The 15312-nt window shown below is 46.9% G+C and overlaps 1 protein-coding gene across 1 annotated transcript in view; it reads left to right on the top strand.

Annotated features, from left to right (window-relative positions):
• Positions 1–6218: 6218 nt before the first annotated feature.
• The window catches only part of CFP (complement factor properdin), a 150981-nt gene continuing 141887 nt past the window's right edge, over positions 6219–15312 (top strand). The window contains exon 1 of the mRNA XM_085629521.1: positions 6219–6559. Within this exon, the coding sequence (XP_085485647.1) occupies positions 6505–6559 (55 nt within the window). The 5' untranslated portion in view covers positions 6219–6504. The remainder of the gene's footprint in view (positions 6560–15312) is intronic.

Raw genomic sequence — 15312 nt, forward strand, 5'->3', positions numbered from 1 at the left:
GTCCAAGGTCGACTTTTCAGGGGATGCGCTGGGAATTTCAGATGTGTCCATTTCCGGGTCACTGACCATTCATTTACGCAAGTCCAAGACTGACCAGGCGGGGCGGGGGATCAGGGTGGTTCTTCAGCCTCTAGGTGACCCCAGGTTCTGCCCAGTACAATGGGTAAAGGTGTTGTTGGAGTGCAGACCGCCCGGCCCTGGCTATCTTCTGTTGCATTCAAATGGTACCCCCGTAACTAGATACCAGTTCGAGCAGGTAATCAGGGCCAGCTTAGCCAAGGCGGGGCTCGCCCGGCCGGACAGAAGGTATTCCAGCCACTCCTTCCGCATAGGCGCTGCCACTGCCGCTCACCTGGCGGGATTGGAGGCCGCTCAGGTGAAGAAATTGGGGCGTTGGGAATCTGATTGCTTTAAGATATATGTTCGCCCGTGAGGCAGCTTTTAGTAATGTGTTGGTGATTTTATAGTTTGTATCGTTGCAATCACCCTTTCTGATTAAATAACTTGTGTGTACACCATGTCTCCTCTTTATTAGGGCGAGTGGTGTGGGTGATCGGGCATTCATTTGTCGCCCGGGCGGCCCAATGGGCATCGCACCGGAATTGGATGCGACACTTCCCTCAGACTGAAGTCGAATGGATGGGGGTGCCGGGGATGAGATGGTTCGAACTCAGGAATAAGATCGAGCAGAGACTAAGAGCACACGGGTCCACCTTGCCCCACCTGTTGGTGATACACCTGGGTGGAAACGACCTTGTTACCCTAGGGAGACGATTGCTGTTATTAGCCATGAAAAGAGACTTAGGGGAAATCTGCAAGCGTCTGGGCGAGTGTGAGATCGTGTGGTCGGAGATCATTCCCCGCAGGTCTTGGCGGGGAGCTAAATCCCTAGAAGCGGTAGAGCATTCCAGGAGGCGCATTAATGGAGCAATGCGTAAGTTCACATCCCAAAGGGGTCTGGGCTTTATTCGTCATGAGATGATTCGGGGGAATGTAAAGGGGTACTTCGACTTGGATGGAGTACACCTCTCCCAAATAGGCATGGACCTGTTTTTATTGGATTTAAGCGAAGCATTGGTGAATAGAGGGTGCAGGTAAAGAGCTAGGTTGGTGGGGGGCCCTGGCTGCGACGGTTAGCCGCCTCCAGGGCTGTGGCGGAGTTACAGGGCGATCTGGAAGCAGGCCGGTACAAAGGGTACCTCTGCGCGGCACCACGTGGTGCCTGAGCCAAAACGAGGAGCCTCCAGAGAGGTCCCGGAAGCCGGTCGGCGCCCCGCTAGGCCTGCGGGCGGTTGTGGGCCTGAACAACCGGGGGTTTGCTATGCGACGCTCCGCCCCGAGAGGGGGGGTGTGAGTAGAATTTCAACGGCACGTGAACGAAAAAAGAATCACTTGGGGGGGGCAGCGCTTGCGGGTCGTTCCCGTGCTGCCCGGCTCATCAGGCGGGGCAGGTGAAGTAGATGGCCGCCTGCCCTTGGATCGCCCGTAAGATAACCCACCAATTACATACCCTGGAATTATGTAATAAATCCTGCCCACTTACAACTGTTTCTTGTGTCTTCTTTGGGTAACCTAATTTGGGGGAGGGGGGAAAGCGGGGTGCCCCTGGGGGTACTATGCCGCTGACCGCGGCCCCCGCAGGGGGCCACTCGGCGGTCGGCGCCTTAGTGGCCCCGGGGCCCCGGTCACCCCTCCTTCGGGGGGGGCGGGGGGCAGGGATCTTGATGGTTGCCCCCCTTCGTGTCGGGGGCCGGAAGTGACGCGCAATGCGCGTCACTTCCTGGGCCCAGGTGTGAGGGGAAGGCTATTTAGCCTTCCCCCACCCTCACTGGCGATCTCTTTGTCGCCCACCTCGCCTTTTACCCTCCCTACCGCTTACCCGGCGTGGTGTGGTGGGGTGGGGTTTTTTGCTGAACGTTTTAATGATTTCCTTTTCGTTGCAGGCGGAGTTACAGGGCGATCTGGAAGCAGGCCGGTACAAAGGGTACCTCTGCGCGGCACCACGTGGTGCCTGAGCCAAAACGAGGAGCCTCCAGAGAGGTCCCGGAAGCCGGTCGGCGCCCCGCTAGGCCTGCGGGCGGTTGTGGGCCTGAACAACCGGGGGTTTGCTATGCGACGCTCCGCCCCGAGAGGGGGGGTGTGAGTAGAATTTCAACGGCACGTGAACGAAAAAAGAATCACTTGGGGGGGCAGCGCTTGCGGGTCGTTCCCGTGCTGCCCGGCTCATCAGGCGGGGCAGGTGAAGTAGATGGCCGCCTGCCCTTGGATCGCCCGTAAGATAACCCACCAATTACATACCCTGGAATTATGTAATAAATCCTGCCCACTTACAACTGTTTCTTGTGTCTTCTTTGGGTAACCTAATTTGGGGGAGGGGGGAAAGCGGGGTGCCCCTGGGGGTACTATGAAGCGAGGCTGCGTTCGCTCTTCCTGGGAGCCAAACCCACTGTGACCAGGGACGGCCTTAGGCATGTGCAAGCTGTGCACCTGCACAGGGCCACCAAACCCCCCAGGGGCCACCACAAGGAATCGGATACAATACATATTCGTGGCGGCCCCTGGCAGGGATTTGGCGCATGAACGACTGAGGCGTGCTAAATCCAATGTGATGCACGCTGAATGGTTGTTCTTATACTCTTTTTCTTTCTAACCCAGTCTCGTCTTTGTGTGGGGTCGGCCTTGTTTCGGGCTCTTCTGGTAGGTCTTGTGCTTGTTTAGAACTTTTTTTTCAGGAGAATCAAGCTTGTTTTAATAGTCCAGATCTGGCACCTCCGGAGGCTCGCATGCGCGCGCATTCGCAGTGCCCGCGAGTCCTGCAGCGAAGGGGTTACAGAAGCGCCACGCATCACTGGCGGCAGGAGGGGTGGCAGCACCCGTGCCCGGCGTGCAGCGAGCAGCACCGAGACCGGCCGAGGCCATGCACCGGCGCGCCTAGAGACCCTGGGCAAGAAAGGCCGCCTTGCAGAGGATAGCATGCCAGTGTGCAACCTTTGGTGCCAGCTGCGAGGTGAGCAGCCCGAGGGTCAGGGCATGGGGAGGGGGAGTGAGGAGGTCAGCGTGTGCCACTGCAGAGTGAACCCGAGGGAAGGTGAGCCATTGGACGAGGGTGTGGGGAGCCCTGGGGAGGAGGGCAGATCAGGCTTAGGAATGTATCCCAGCCCGTGGGGGTGAGGAGCCGGGGGCGTGGGGAAGGTTGGGTGAGGATGTTATTGTAGATGGTGTGTGCTTTGGGTCTGGGTGGAGGTAAGCCATGTGAGGTGGTGAGCTGGAGGTATTCTGGTGGTCATGGGAAGGGAGGGCATGATGAATCGTGAGAGAGAGCCTCTCTCTCACGATTCATCTCTGAGAGGGCGCGGGTCGGAGAGGTGGTCACCGTGCGCCAGCGGTAGGGAGTGGTACAGATCGGCGCTGTATGTTGAGGGAAGTGTGAGTCAGGAGTGCAGAGGCGGTGTTTACTTGTGGCTGAGGGGAGGCATGGTGACTTTTGGAGGTGTAACTTGGGAGGCACGTTCGTATTGGGGGGAAGAGGAGAGCAGGGTACGAGGTGTTAGGCGTAATGTTAAGGATTCATTAAAATGATTACAATTACTTATCAACAATCATGAAAACAGAGTATGAAGCTGATACTTGTGATCTAATGAGTGGATCTGCCTGCACAAATCTTTGAAAACATCGAGTGTTCGAATGTACTTGGCATTTGGTTATGTCTGTTTATATGGTGTTGAGGCAGACATGAAATGCAAGCACCTATGGATGGACGCCTGGAATAGGATGGCAGTGCCTACCCATGTTAACTCAATCTAATGCCCTTTTGCAGAGACCTTGGTAGGAGACTGGCTTCTTGATCATTTCTTTAATTGCATTCCAGTGCTTGTCATGTGACTAGCAGAGAAAACTAGTTTAACTAGTCCTCAGTTTGCAATTGGTGAAGCAGCCTTCTCTGTCCATACTAGGGGCATAGTTACCATTGGTTCAGCAAGTACAGTGGTACTGAGACCCAAAACCCTCAGGGGCCCATTGAACCCTGATAATTGCTATATTTTACTTCCTGAGCAGCAGCCAAAGGGGCCATTTTCCTTGCTTATGCCACGACCCATGGGGTCGTTGGTACGCTGTGCTAGTGATTCATACGTTTGCTTGAAAGTTGTCTCCTGAGTGGATGTTCCTTGCACATTAATTTTGCTTCAGTGAACCTCTAGTGCCTTTTCATAGCCTTAGGACTCACTGTAATTAATCCTGGTTTAATAGGTGCTCTGAAAGCGAGCAGAACTGGTTGCTGGAATATGGCACTATACAAGAAACCTTAATTAAATATATTGTATTTTGTCTTTTGACAATGTGGTAAAGTGGACGAGTCTTTGGTTACCTGTAGGCTGTCTTCAGGATCAGTTAGTGACGTACTGAGACAGGTCTCTGTGTGCCATGATTTCAAGGTAGCTTACTCTCTTCCTGCTAAGGTCACTTCCCAAATAGATCATGAACTATTCTCCAGGCTCTACTGTTCTCAGTGGACTGAGAAAACAGACCTTGTATGCCAAGTCACATGATCTACCCTATAGTTTTATAACACTCTTCAAATAAACCTTCCATATGTGGCTAGTCCTCATAATGTGTCATACATGTAGTGGGAAGGGTAATTACAATCAATCAGTCAGGGTTTGTAAAGCTCAGCTGCTTCACACATAAGGGTCTCGAGGCGGTGTGGGATTCATGCTGCTGGATCATGCTGCTTGTTGGTTGAACAGCGAGGTCTTGTGGTCCTTCCTGAACTGCTGGAGCGATGGTGAGGCTCTGAGGTGCAGAGGGAGGGTTTTCAGGTCTTCACTGCCAGGTGGGAGAAGTAGCGGCCTCCACTGTTTTATCAGCGGCTGCATTGGGTGGCTGCTAGGGAGATGGTTCTGGAACATATTTTCCTGGTAGGTTGCTGGAAATTCACTCGTTCATTAAGGTATGCTGGTCCTTCATTGTGTAGTCCAGGGAAGACATGGCTTGGCAGTTCGGGCTGGACTGTTCCCATGAGGCACAGGGTCAAGGCTGATTTGCATATGGCCATGTCTGAACTGGGGTGGTGTGGTGAGCAAAAAAACGATGGATTTAGGCCCAGATCTCTGTACTGGGGTGAATGTATGACATTGTTCTGCATTCTGTCCATCAACTGTTGTTTTTGCAAGAAAATAAAAATGACACATCAAAATCTTTCAGCAGCCGCCACTGCTGATTGTCTTCTTTTTTTCCCTACCCACTGCTAGCCTCGCCCGCTGCATTGCAAGCAAAATGAAGAGAATTCGAGTACACAAATCTGGTTATTCGAAACGAAAGAGAAAGGTGGCTCAGCAGGCTTTCGTAGTGTCACAGGAAGGAGCAATCCTGAACTTTATCACCCAAGGGAAACCTAAAGATGGAGAATCCTCTGGCCAGAGTACTGCTGACGCACTCGGTAAAACAGGCGCTGACGACCATAAAGAAGAACAAAAAAATGATGATATCCATGAGTAGAATGATACTCATGAGCAGACCAATGAAAATGAACAAGGTGACTGAAATTGATACAAACATGCAGCAATTACCAACTCAGGATGAGGATTATTACAAAAGACCCTCAGACAGAGAAACTGAAACATCATTCATCGGTCCATCAACATCTGGCATTCTGAAGGAGGTTCAGAGTTTACAGACGGATGATGCTGGTATTGAAAAGGAAGCCAAAGAACAAGACCATGTTACAGACCCGTGTTCTGAATATGATTTATGTGATTGGAGGGATCCATCTTTGTGGCCGAACTCTCTTACGGACGCGCAACGTGTTTTTCTTGTTGAAAGGGGTCCCTCCAGAGACCCAGATTCTAAAACAAAGTATCCAAGTGATGAGCACTCAAAAAGTAAACGTTGTTTTTCTGTTACCATGTTACTGGTCATCTAACGCCTTTTCTGGACGTTTTATTAAAACACCTTCCTGAGCTCCGACCCTTCCGGGGCCCCCTACCTGCGCTCCCTGCACAGGGCCACCATGAGCCTAGAGCCGCCCCTGCTGTGACTTGCAGGGCGCATCCATAGCTCAGCCCCAGCAACAGGCACAAAACGCACCGAGCTATCCCCGATTCAGTGTCAGCTGCCCCGGCCCTGTGGTGCTTTGGTCAGCAGGGCGTTCATGGAGGCACCTTCCGCTTTTTATGAATTTCCTCTTTTTTTCTGAGATCTTATTTTTAAACTTGTTCAGCAGATTTCGGGAGCATTTGCGCAATTTCAAGCACATGGGTTCGCTCTAGCTTGACTCGAGGAGGGGAGGCGGTCCTTGTGGAGAAACTCTTCCCCTTTCCCTCTCTGTGGTCGGGCGGACAATGCCCCCTGCCAGAGGGCGGAGGGCCAACAAAGGCCAGATAAAGGATTACTAGCAGGGTGACTAGCCCCGCCCACCCACAGCCTCTAGGTTACCTCGGGCGTCCCCAGTCACTGCTGCTGAGGCGAGGGCAGGAGAGGAGCGTCAACCCTCGGTTCACCCCTGCAATGGCTGCCTGGGTCCCCCTGCTTCTGGCCGCCCTGGTGGCGGGGTGCGTGCGAGGTGAGCTCTTAGATGGACGAACGTGTGCCGTACCAGATATTGCAGGGCTTAATTTGTGCCGGTGGTGGCAGGTGGTGGGCATCAGCAGGGGTTTAAAAAGAACCTGCTAAAGTGACATGAACAGAAATGGGGTGCAGGGTGGTGGAAGAGAGAGGCATGACATGGAATCCAAACTAGGGGGCCTTCGTATTGTTGTCACTTGGCAGCTCGGAAACGGTATTTTAAGCAAAGGTTTGGGCCCTGAACTTCTATTATTATTTACTTTTTTACAAACTAATCACTGCCGCTGTGTGTGAGGGAAGCTTCCATTGCAGCCGCCTGTGCAATTTAAGTCAGAGATGCACTCACCGCAGCCACGTGTTTTGCAAATGTCCTTTGCTGACAGCAAAGTTTGTTTTATCCTTTGCACGCTCTACTATGGAAGCTTTGTATGTGAAGGACGCTTGCCTAGCTGCTGCCTGCGATGTTTCTAAGGGAGCCATACATTCTGTGCTTTACTTACGTAGGAGACTCGAGTTTCCTGCAGCGCCTCCCTCCAGGCACACCATTCACACAGCTTTCTGCAATCTGCACACATAAGCGACACTACTGCAGAGCGCATGCAAGGGCCAAATCAATAGTGGTTTTCTCAAAATATGTGTGGATTTTCACTTGTAAATAGATTTACACGTTGATCTAATTTACACCAGCATGATTTAACATGTGTGCTATTAAGATTCTTAAAGGGGCATGCTGGGGGTGTTTCAGGGTGGGAACAACTGCAAAAGTTGATGAAAACTTATATATTCCCAAATTCCTAAACATGCATAAAACTTCGTGGGTAAATCTACTCTCTCTGGAAACATCTGTATGTTACTACATCCCCTGTCACGACATCGCCTGACAGTACACCCCTTTACCACTACGTTACCTGGCTTTACCTCATCTTTGGTGGTGGGAGGCCCTCAAACAAGATTTTTAATTAAAATGACCTTTGACCTGTTTTTGTTTACTGAAATAATCCCTACACGTAACCTATTTTATGTAATTTTTATTCGACAATGTATGTCAGGCAATAAAGTGGAGGGACTGTAGTGGGGCCACCCTGAATAGGGTCAGAGTTTTACTCCTGGTAAAGCAGGAATGGAAAGTGGAGGGAGCCACCCCAAACCCGGAGGAAGAAAAATAAGTTAGCCAAGGAAAACACACTTAGGAATTCAATTTTCTCAAATGGAAATTATTTTTCTTAATTGTTTTGTAATGCACTGGTTTATGAATAGCGGTGGTGTTGAGAAAATAGCCCGCCAGTTCTAGAAACTGTCTTGTTCCCGAGTCATTCAGGCACATCTGTTCCATTCCCAGATGTGTCAATGTTAACATGTTGTTATTCCCCGAAAGTTGCGGTAGTAGGTGCTTCCTAGGTGGAACCCAAGGATTCTTTGTAAAAAGAGAGAAAGGGGTATTTGTGCTGTTTAGTGAATTGAGACACAGAAGTACAAATAAGACTCTGTGTTGTACAAAACATGAATTTGTACTTGTAAAGGGATTTACCAAAGCATAACATTTTGCCATATCTCACAAATAGAAAGCTTGAAGTGTTTTTTTTATACTTTCTATAATTTATTTCATAATATTTTATAGTTTTGGAACTGTACTGTCTCTGTTCTTTTGCAGCTCCACACACACACTTCTTGTTTTTACATATTTCTTACAAATCTGATATTTTCATACTCTCACAGATTCAGTTCAGCACTTTCTCATAATAATTCTAACATGCACTTTGCATCAAATGCATTACAACACCTTTTGACAAGGCTTTCAATATTTACAATACCCTTTCCTATTTTGAAATCACTGTCTTCTTTATTACAAGATTATATTTATTGACACACCCTTGTTAATTTACATTACTGCATCATATTTTCAAAACCAGCACTGTCTTGTACATATGATAGCAAAATGTCATATTTATTGTAGTATCTTCCTGCATGCCCACATTCCTTCCTCTCATCCACTATATCACTCATTCACATGTATCACCAGACTCTCAAATGTTTTGTCTTGGTCTCATAGTTAATGCACCTCTTTCTACGTCAATCTTTAAATTGTTCATCATATTATTTATATCTTCAGTCCGGAATATTTTTTTTACAAATCTCTTTCAAGAAAACCAGTGAAATTATATCTTAATACTTTAACAATAAATTATAACCAGGGCCACTGGAATTATGGGATTGTGCGGCTGTGGCATTTTCGTGTAATTTCAGATTTGCCACATTTGCCACATAATCCATAATCTACTGCATGACCTGCCATAAAAATTGTTACAGGCTCGAATAGTTCAAAAGTTAATTAAAATACAGCAACTCTTGTTTCTGTGTAGTGGATGGCCCTTCGAAAAGCTTGACCGGTCACCTTTCTGTTGCTTATAGCTATATTTGGGTGTTGAACTGGTGATAATGAGGTGCAACCAATGCTATAATTTGATCCTCCTTGCCGCATAATTCCAGTGGCTCTAATTATAACTCCTGAAGATGTAAAGTTTGCAAGAATTGGTGAAAAACATTTCAAAGAGTGTACAGGAACGAAGACATGAATAATATGAAATAAAATTGGGAGAATGTAATGATGAAGAATTATCATGTAAAATGAATTTGAAACTACAAAGGAATGCTGTGCACATCTCACAAAAGAAGTGTACCTCAAACTCCAGTGCAGCAAGGCCCTTTGTTGTGCTGCGTTGCGTGATTGTGAGAGAGCTGAAAACGCCATATATACTAAGGTATGACGCTCTTCAGCTCTCGCCCTGCACTGGTGCACTAAAGTCTGCCTAGCGCCAGTGCAGGCACCCTTGCACCATGTTGCAAGCGTGCGTTTGTTGCAGGCAGGATTCTTTTGAGCAGGAAGAGACACTTTTCTGCACAAAACAATCCTTAGAGGCATATTCCGGTTTCTATGTGTGCTACAGAATGCAGTACACACGGAAAGAGGAAATAATGAGGAGAAATAAAGATATACTTCCGGGTTGGCACACAATTTTGGCACATACAGAGGTTTACAAGTCTTTGTGAATCTGAGTTTGTGTCCAAATGCATGGGTACACCGATGCACCGCCCATGAAACACCTACCCAATGCAAAGTGAGGCAGGGCTACGGAATGTGTTGCGTTACTTTCTATTTAGTAAACCAATCAATGTGGCTTTGTGTGCCTTGGTAAATGCCAAAAACAATTTAGCATCAGGCCTGCAGTTCAAAAGTGATGTAACCCAGACACATCATAGTCAATGTCCCCCCCCCCCCCCCCCCCCCCCCCCAGTGTTGTTAGCACTAGATTCCAAACTTTGGCACTGGGCCAGAGAAGGCACCAGGGGACAGATTTACTAACATTTTGCATCGTGTATGCACCACTCTTTTGGCCCAGCCACTACGCAAAATGTTATTTGAGATTTGCAAAACCATGCAAATCAGATTTGCGTGGGATTAATTTCAAAATGTAATGCGAGGCCTCATAGAAGGAGGCGCAATGAGGAGAAATATTGTTATTTTTACCCATTACTTCCTCTTCCAATGAGTGGTGCATTCTGTAGCATACATAGAACGAGGAAAATGCCTTTAAAGAGTGTTTTTATGCAGGAAGATATGCCTTCCTGCTCAAAAACAATCCTTCCTGTAACGCAGACACCTTTGCACCATAGTGCAAGGATGCCTGCGTTGTCACCAGGCAGCACACATTGCACAAGCACTGGGAGGTAGGGAAATGTTCCATATCTTAGTAGACGTGGCGCATTTGCTCTCTCCCTTTCACGCAACGCAGTGCAGAATCTTTGCAGGCTGCCCTGCGTTGCGTGAATTGTAAGTAAATCCGCCCCTAGGTTTGTGGATACACTTGCCACTGGGACAGAGTAAATCAGGGAGTGAAAGAGGCAGACACTGCCAATGGGATAGAGTCATTTTAAATGCTAGAATGAAATTCTAACTTGGACACAGGGAATTAAATTAACTCAGTTTGTAATATTCATAAGGCATTGCCCCTCTTGAGGCTCATCTTGTTGGGAACTCTCTAAATTATGCACTGGACGCCCTAACATCTGAGAAAGACAACAGCCACGCAGATGGCAAAGGACTGACTGTGTAAAAAACATGGAAACATGCAGATAAATGCATGCTACATGCTACAATGAAAAGGCACGGGGAATTCGGCGTCAGTCAGATGAAGACATTTTTGTTTTAGTAAAAGGCAAAAAATAGTAATATGGCAAAGATCATGTGGACATAAGTGTGCACATTTTTGGTTTTATTTCACAAGAACACAGGCTGTTTTCAGGCTGATGAGGTGGCGGCTTAAGCAGAAAGATAGCGGGCAGAAATCTAACTTTGGCTCATTAAAAGTCTCATCCTTTGAAAATTGGTTGTTTTTGTTTCTGCTTTTTACAAACTGCTGCAACCTAGTCATAATGAAAATAAAGCAATTTGCTGTGGTGATGTGGGCCCACATGCTTCTAATAATGGTGACACAGAGGCAGTAGAGATACTTGGTTGACTAGCCCAGAGCATGTGCATCCGGCTCCTTTTATTACCAGGGTCACCTGACCGGTGATGCCTGTGATGAGTGGGTGTTAAATGTGGGTGCAGCCGAAGACTCAACTCTAGAATGTGTCCAGTAGGGCACTACACCCCTCCCAAACTTTATTGGAAAAGAAACAAACAAAAGTCCAACCTATGAAAAAACAAACAACATTACACAGCGCCTGAGGCTCTTCAGGCGATCTGCTGGGTAGTGCTGGATCTCTGGACTGCAGGGCCAGGAAGTTTCAGTTCACTTCGGCGATGTAGTTCGGACCGGACTGGTCTCACGGTGTTGGAAACTATTTACACAGTTTATTCGGGGAGCATCTGGAGCGGTGGTGGTGGCCACTTCGGAGATCTTCTATAAAAAAACAATAGTTTTATTTATTGAATTTGACCTGTAAAAAGTCACTGACCATCAGTATGCATATCTCTGAATATGTTACATCAGATAGGTATGACAAGAGAGTGCATATTTCACTCAGTCCAGCGATTTGGATAATTGTCCATTGTGCTTCGCCATTTCCAATTCGACTGTTGGGGATATACACAGGTCACCTCTGTGCCTATTCCACCCGCCCCATTTCTTAACCCATTTCTAGGGGCATCCGCGAGATTTATACACTTCTTTCTCAGCAATCATGCACTTATCCATTTCAGCCGCCCAAAGTCTGGTCAATGGCCTGTCTGCTGCCTCCCATTTCATTGCGATTGCTCTCTTGACTAACGGGTACCCTAGTGTGGCAAACTGCTGTTCTACTTCCGTGAGGTCAGTCGCTTCCCAATTATTAAGGCGCCCCAGCGGTGGTGTAAGTTTTAGCTGCTTCCCAGTTGCATCCTGCATGTGTTTCGTTGCCCCATCCCATAAATAGCGTATGTGTGGACATTCCCATATAGTATGACAGAAGGAAGCCTCTTGATAACATCGGCGTAGGCATAAAGCACTCTGTCTAGTTCCCATTTTTCCTAAGGTCACTCCCGTAAGATATGTTCTATGGAGAATTTTTAATTGGATTAGTCGGAAACGAAGAGTGATGGCTGCTTCCCTTGGGGACATCAGTGCCGTCTGCCAGTCCTCGTCCTCAATATGGCCAATATCGGTCTGCCACCTATCCCTCAGAGCCTGAAATGAATCTGGATTTGTTACAGAGTTTACGATATGTCAGTGATATAGCTTTGTCCAGAATGGGCTCAGAGAGCAGTCGGTCCTCCAGGGGGGACAATTCCGGCAGATTACCTAGGTCTGGTAAAGCTGTTGTAAGTGTGTGGCGAATCTGCAGGAAGCGAAATATCTCCCCCTGGGCTAGGTCATATTTCTGCTGTAGTTCATTAAATGTAAGGATTTTGCCCTTCTTTACTAAATGGCCTATTGTGGAGATTCTGATTGTGTCCCATTTATCAAAGCCTAGTTAGTAACACAAGAGCCCAAGTTGTTGAATAGACCACAGTGGTGTGGCCTAAATCAATACCCCGGTCCACCCCAGCCATTTAGTTACCTGATGCCAAATGCTGACCGTCTGTGCAGTAGGGCCCACGTACCTCCCTTTCCGGGTCTTCATATATAGAGCTCCGAGGCACCCCTCTCTTCCCATCTGGTATCTGTCTAGCATGTAAGCTGGGTCCATCGGAGAACGGTATAGCCAGTGATTTATTTCCACTAATTATGAGGCCCAGTAATAAAGTCGTATGTCCGGAAGTGCGATCCCTCCATCATACCACCCCTTAGTCAGTTTTTGCAGCACTATGCGAGGCGCTCCCCCGTCCCATAGAAGTGATCGGACCTCACTTTCAATACTTTTAAAATGAGAGTCTGGGACCTTATAGGGGCAATTTTGAAGGATATATATAAAATCGGTAAGAGCCATCATTTTAAACAGGGCAGCTCTGCCTAGCAGAGAGAGAGGCAAAGATCTCCAGTGTTTAACATCATTACGCCGTTGTTCTAGGGGAGCGGCTAGATTTTTATCATAAAAAAGGAGGGGATCCGGTGTAACATAAACCCCTAGATAGCGGAATCTGTCAAAGGCTATTTAAATCTTGAATCCCGATTGAAGCCGGGGGACTGGACCGCGAAGGACAAACAGCACCGATTTGGACCAGTTGATGGCATACCCGGAGTATTTGGCAACATTAAAAAAAATATTCAAGAAGCAGTGTATTGAGGCATACGGGGACGCTAGATATACCAGGATATCATCCGCTTATAGCGAGATCTCATTTTCGTGACCTTCCGCCTATTTCAGCCCTCTGACTGAGATGTCCCCTCTCACCCAGGATGCCAATGGTTCAAGGATTAAGGAAAAAATCAGGGGGGATAATGGGCAACCTTGCCTGGTGCCTCTGCCCAGTGGAAACACTCGGGACGTGCGGTTGTTAACCTTTACTTGTCCCCGCAAGTCTGTATAGAGGAGCCTAACCCACCCCAGAAACTTCAGGCCGAACCCCAGGCGTCCCAACACCTCGAAGAGATAGGGCCACTCTATAGAGTCGAACGCCATGCAAGTGTCTAAGAGAGCACCCCTGCATCTTCATCTAGAAAGGTTTAGCGCCCCAAGACATTGTAAATGCGGCGAATGTTTAGGGCCGTGTTTCTCCCTGGCATAAAACCAGATTGAAGTTAAAACAAACAATCCCTTGGATGCCAGTACATATGATACCACCAAGCCCACTGCTAGGTTGAAATGTAACTAATTTAACCCACATCCTATTCAGAGAACAACCTATACAGAAACACGAATCATCAACAGACTCATTCAATTATAAAAATACAAAACATTTTTATTTCATCGTTAATGTCACAATAAAAACCATCTAATTAAAAACTTTTTTCCTTTTTTAAAAATCTCACTAACATGTATCTCATACTTCATATAGACAAATCATGCAATGATCACAATTTTATGCAGGACATACGTCACAATATAAACACAAGAGAAAAAGAAGAAGTTTCTAGACAATACACTCTGTCTTTAGGTGTAACATAGCAAATGGGGTATTAAAAACCCAGCCCGGTTGCACTCCTCGTTTTGCAACTTCAGGATCGGATTAACCCTAAGATTATGTCAATCAATATGCGTCAACGCGTTTCGATGGTTTAGCTTTTCATTCCATCTTTATCAAGACTGTAGATTAATTTTTCTCTGTTATTGTCCTGTATAAGGCAAACATACATGTAGAAATATGTTTATATATATCTAATACACAAATGATCTCAAATAACAATAGCCCCCCAAGCGTTGTTACTATAATGCACAACCATATTCCATAGTACGCAATATGCGACATTTACACAGTGTTAATAATTTGTTCCCCCTTTTTTTTCACTTAAGTTGTCTCTCTCTCAGTTTGGTCAGTACAATCAAGACAGTATAAAACGGTATACCCCTTTCCATGTCTATCCCAGGGCATCTTTTGCCTATTTATCATCCCACTTTATCCTCTTTTTTGGAAATAAACGGTGGACTATCCCATTACCTTTGTTATGGGAGGAAGGCATTCAGCTGTTATATTTTACATGTATTTTCTCTTCTCTCTAATTTCTTCTTTTTGCCCACAGTTGGTCTTTGAACAAAAAGAGAAGAAAAAGCCGTTTTGTTTGCTATTTTAATTTTCATATTACATCCCTTATACATAATTTGTTGCGGACAAGCTTCCTACATTGCTTGTAATTATTTTTTAATTTTTTGGATGTGTGGATCCCACACCAGTTCGTTTGTTGTATTCAATATTTTAAAATAGGTCCGTCCACAGATTTTGCCAGGAATTAGCACCTACAACATAAATATAGCATTTATTTAATGCTCTATCTTGACGTTTGTACGTTAAACTAAGTTTCTACTTTCATATTGACATACCTTATTAGCGTGTTTATTGTATGCGCAATGCCCTCAGAGACAACCAAACTTCTCTTTCTTAAAAATCGGGGGGATTCCAAATACTCCAAATAAAACCAGATTGGTCAGCATGGACCAATGAGGGAACAATTGACACCAGGAGGGAGGCCAGGAGCTTTGCCAGCACCTTCGCCTCGACATTGATTAATGAAATTAGTCGGTAGGATCCGCAAATGTCATCAGGTTTACCCGGTTTCCGAATGACAACGATAGAAGCCAGATGCTGGTCATCCGGTAGAACCCCTTCCTCAAGGCTCTCGTTGTACATGCTGCGAAGATGGGGTGCGACCCGCTGGGCCGTAGATTTAAGAAATT

Source organism: Triturus cristatus, chromosome 10 (genome assembly GCF_964204655.1).
Source record: "Triturus cristatus chromosome 10, aTriCri1.1, whole genome shotgun sequence".
NCBI classification, from domain to species: Eukaryota; Metazoa; Chordata; class Amphibia; order Caudata; family Salamandridae; genus Triturus; species Triturus cristatus.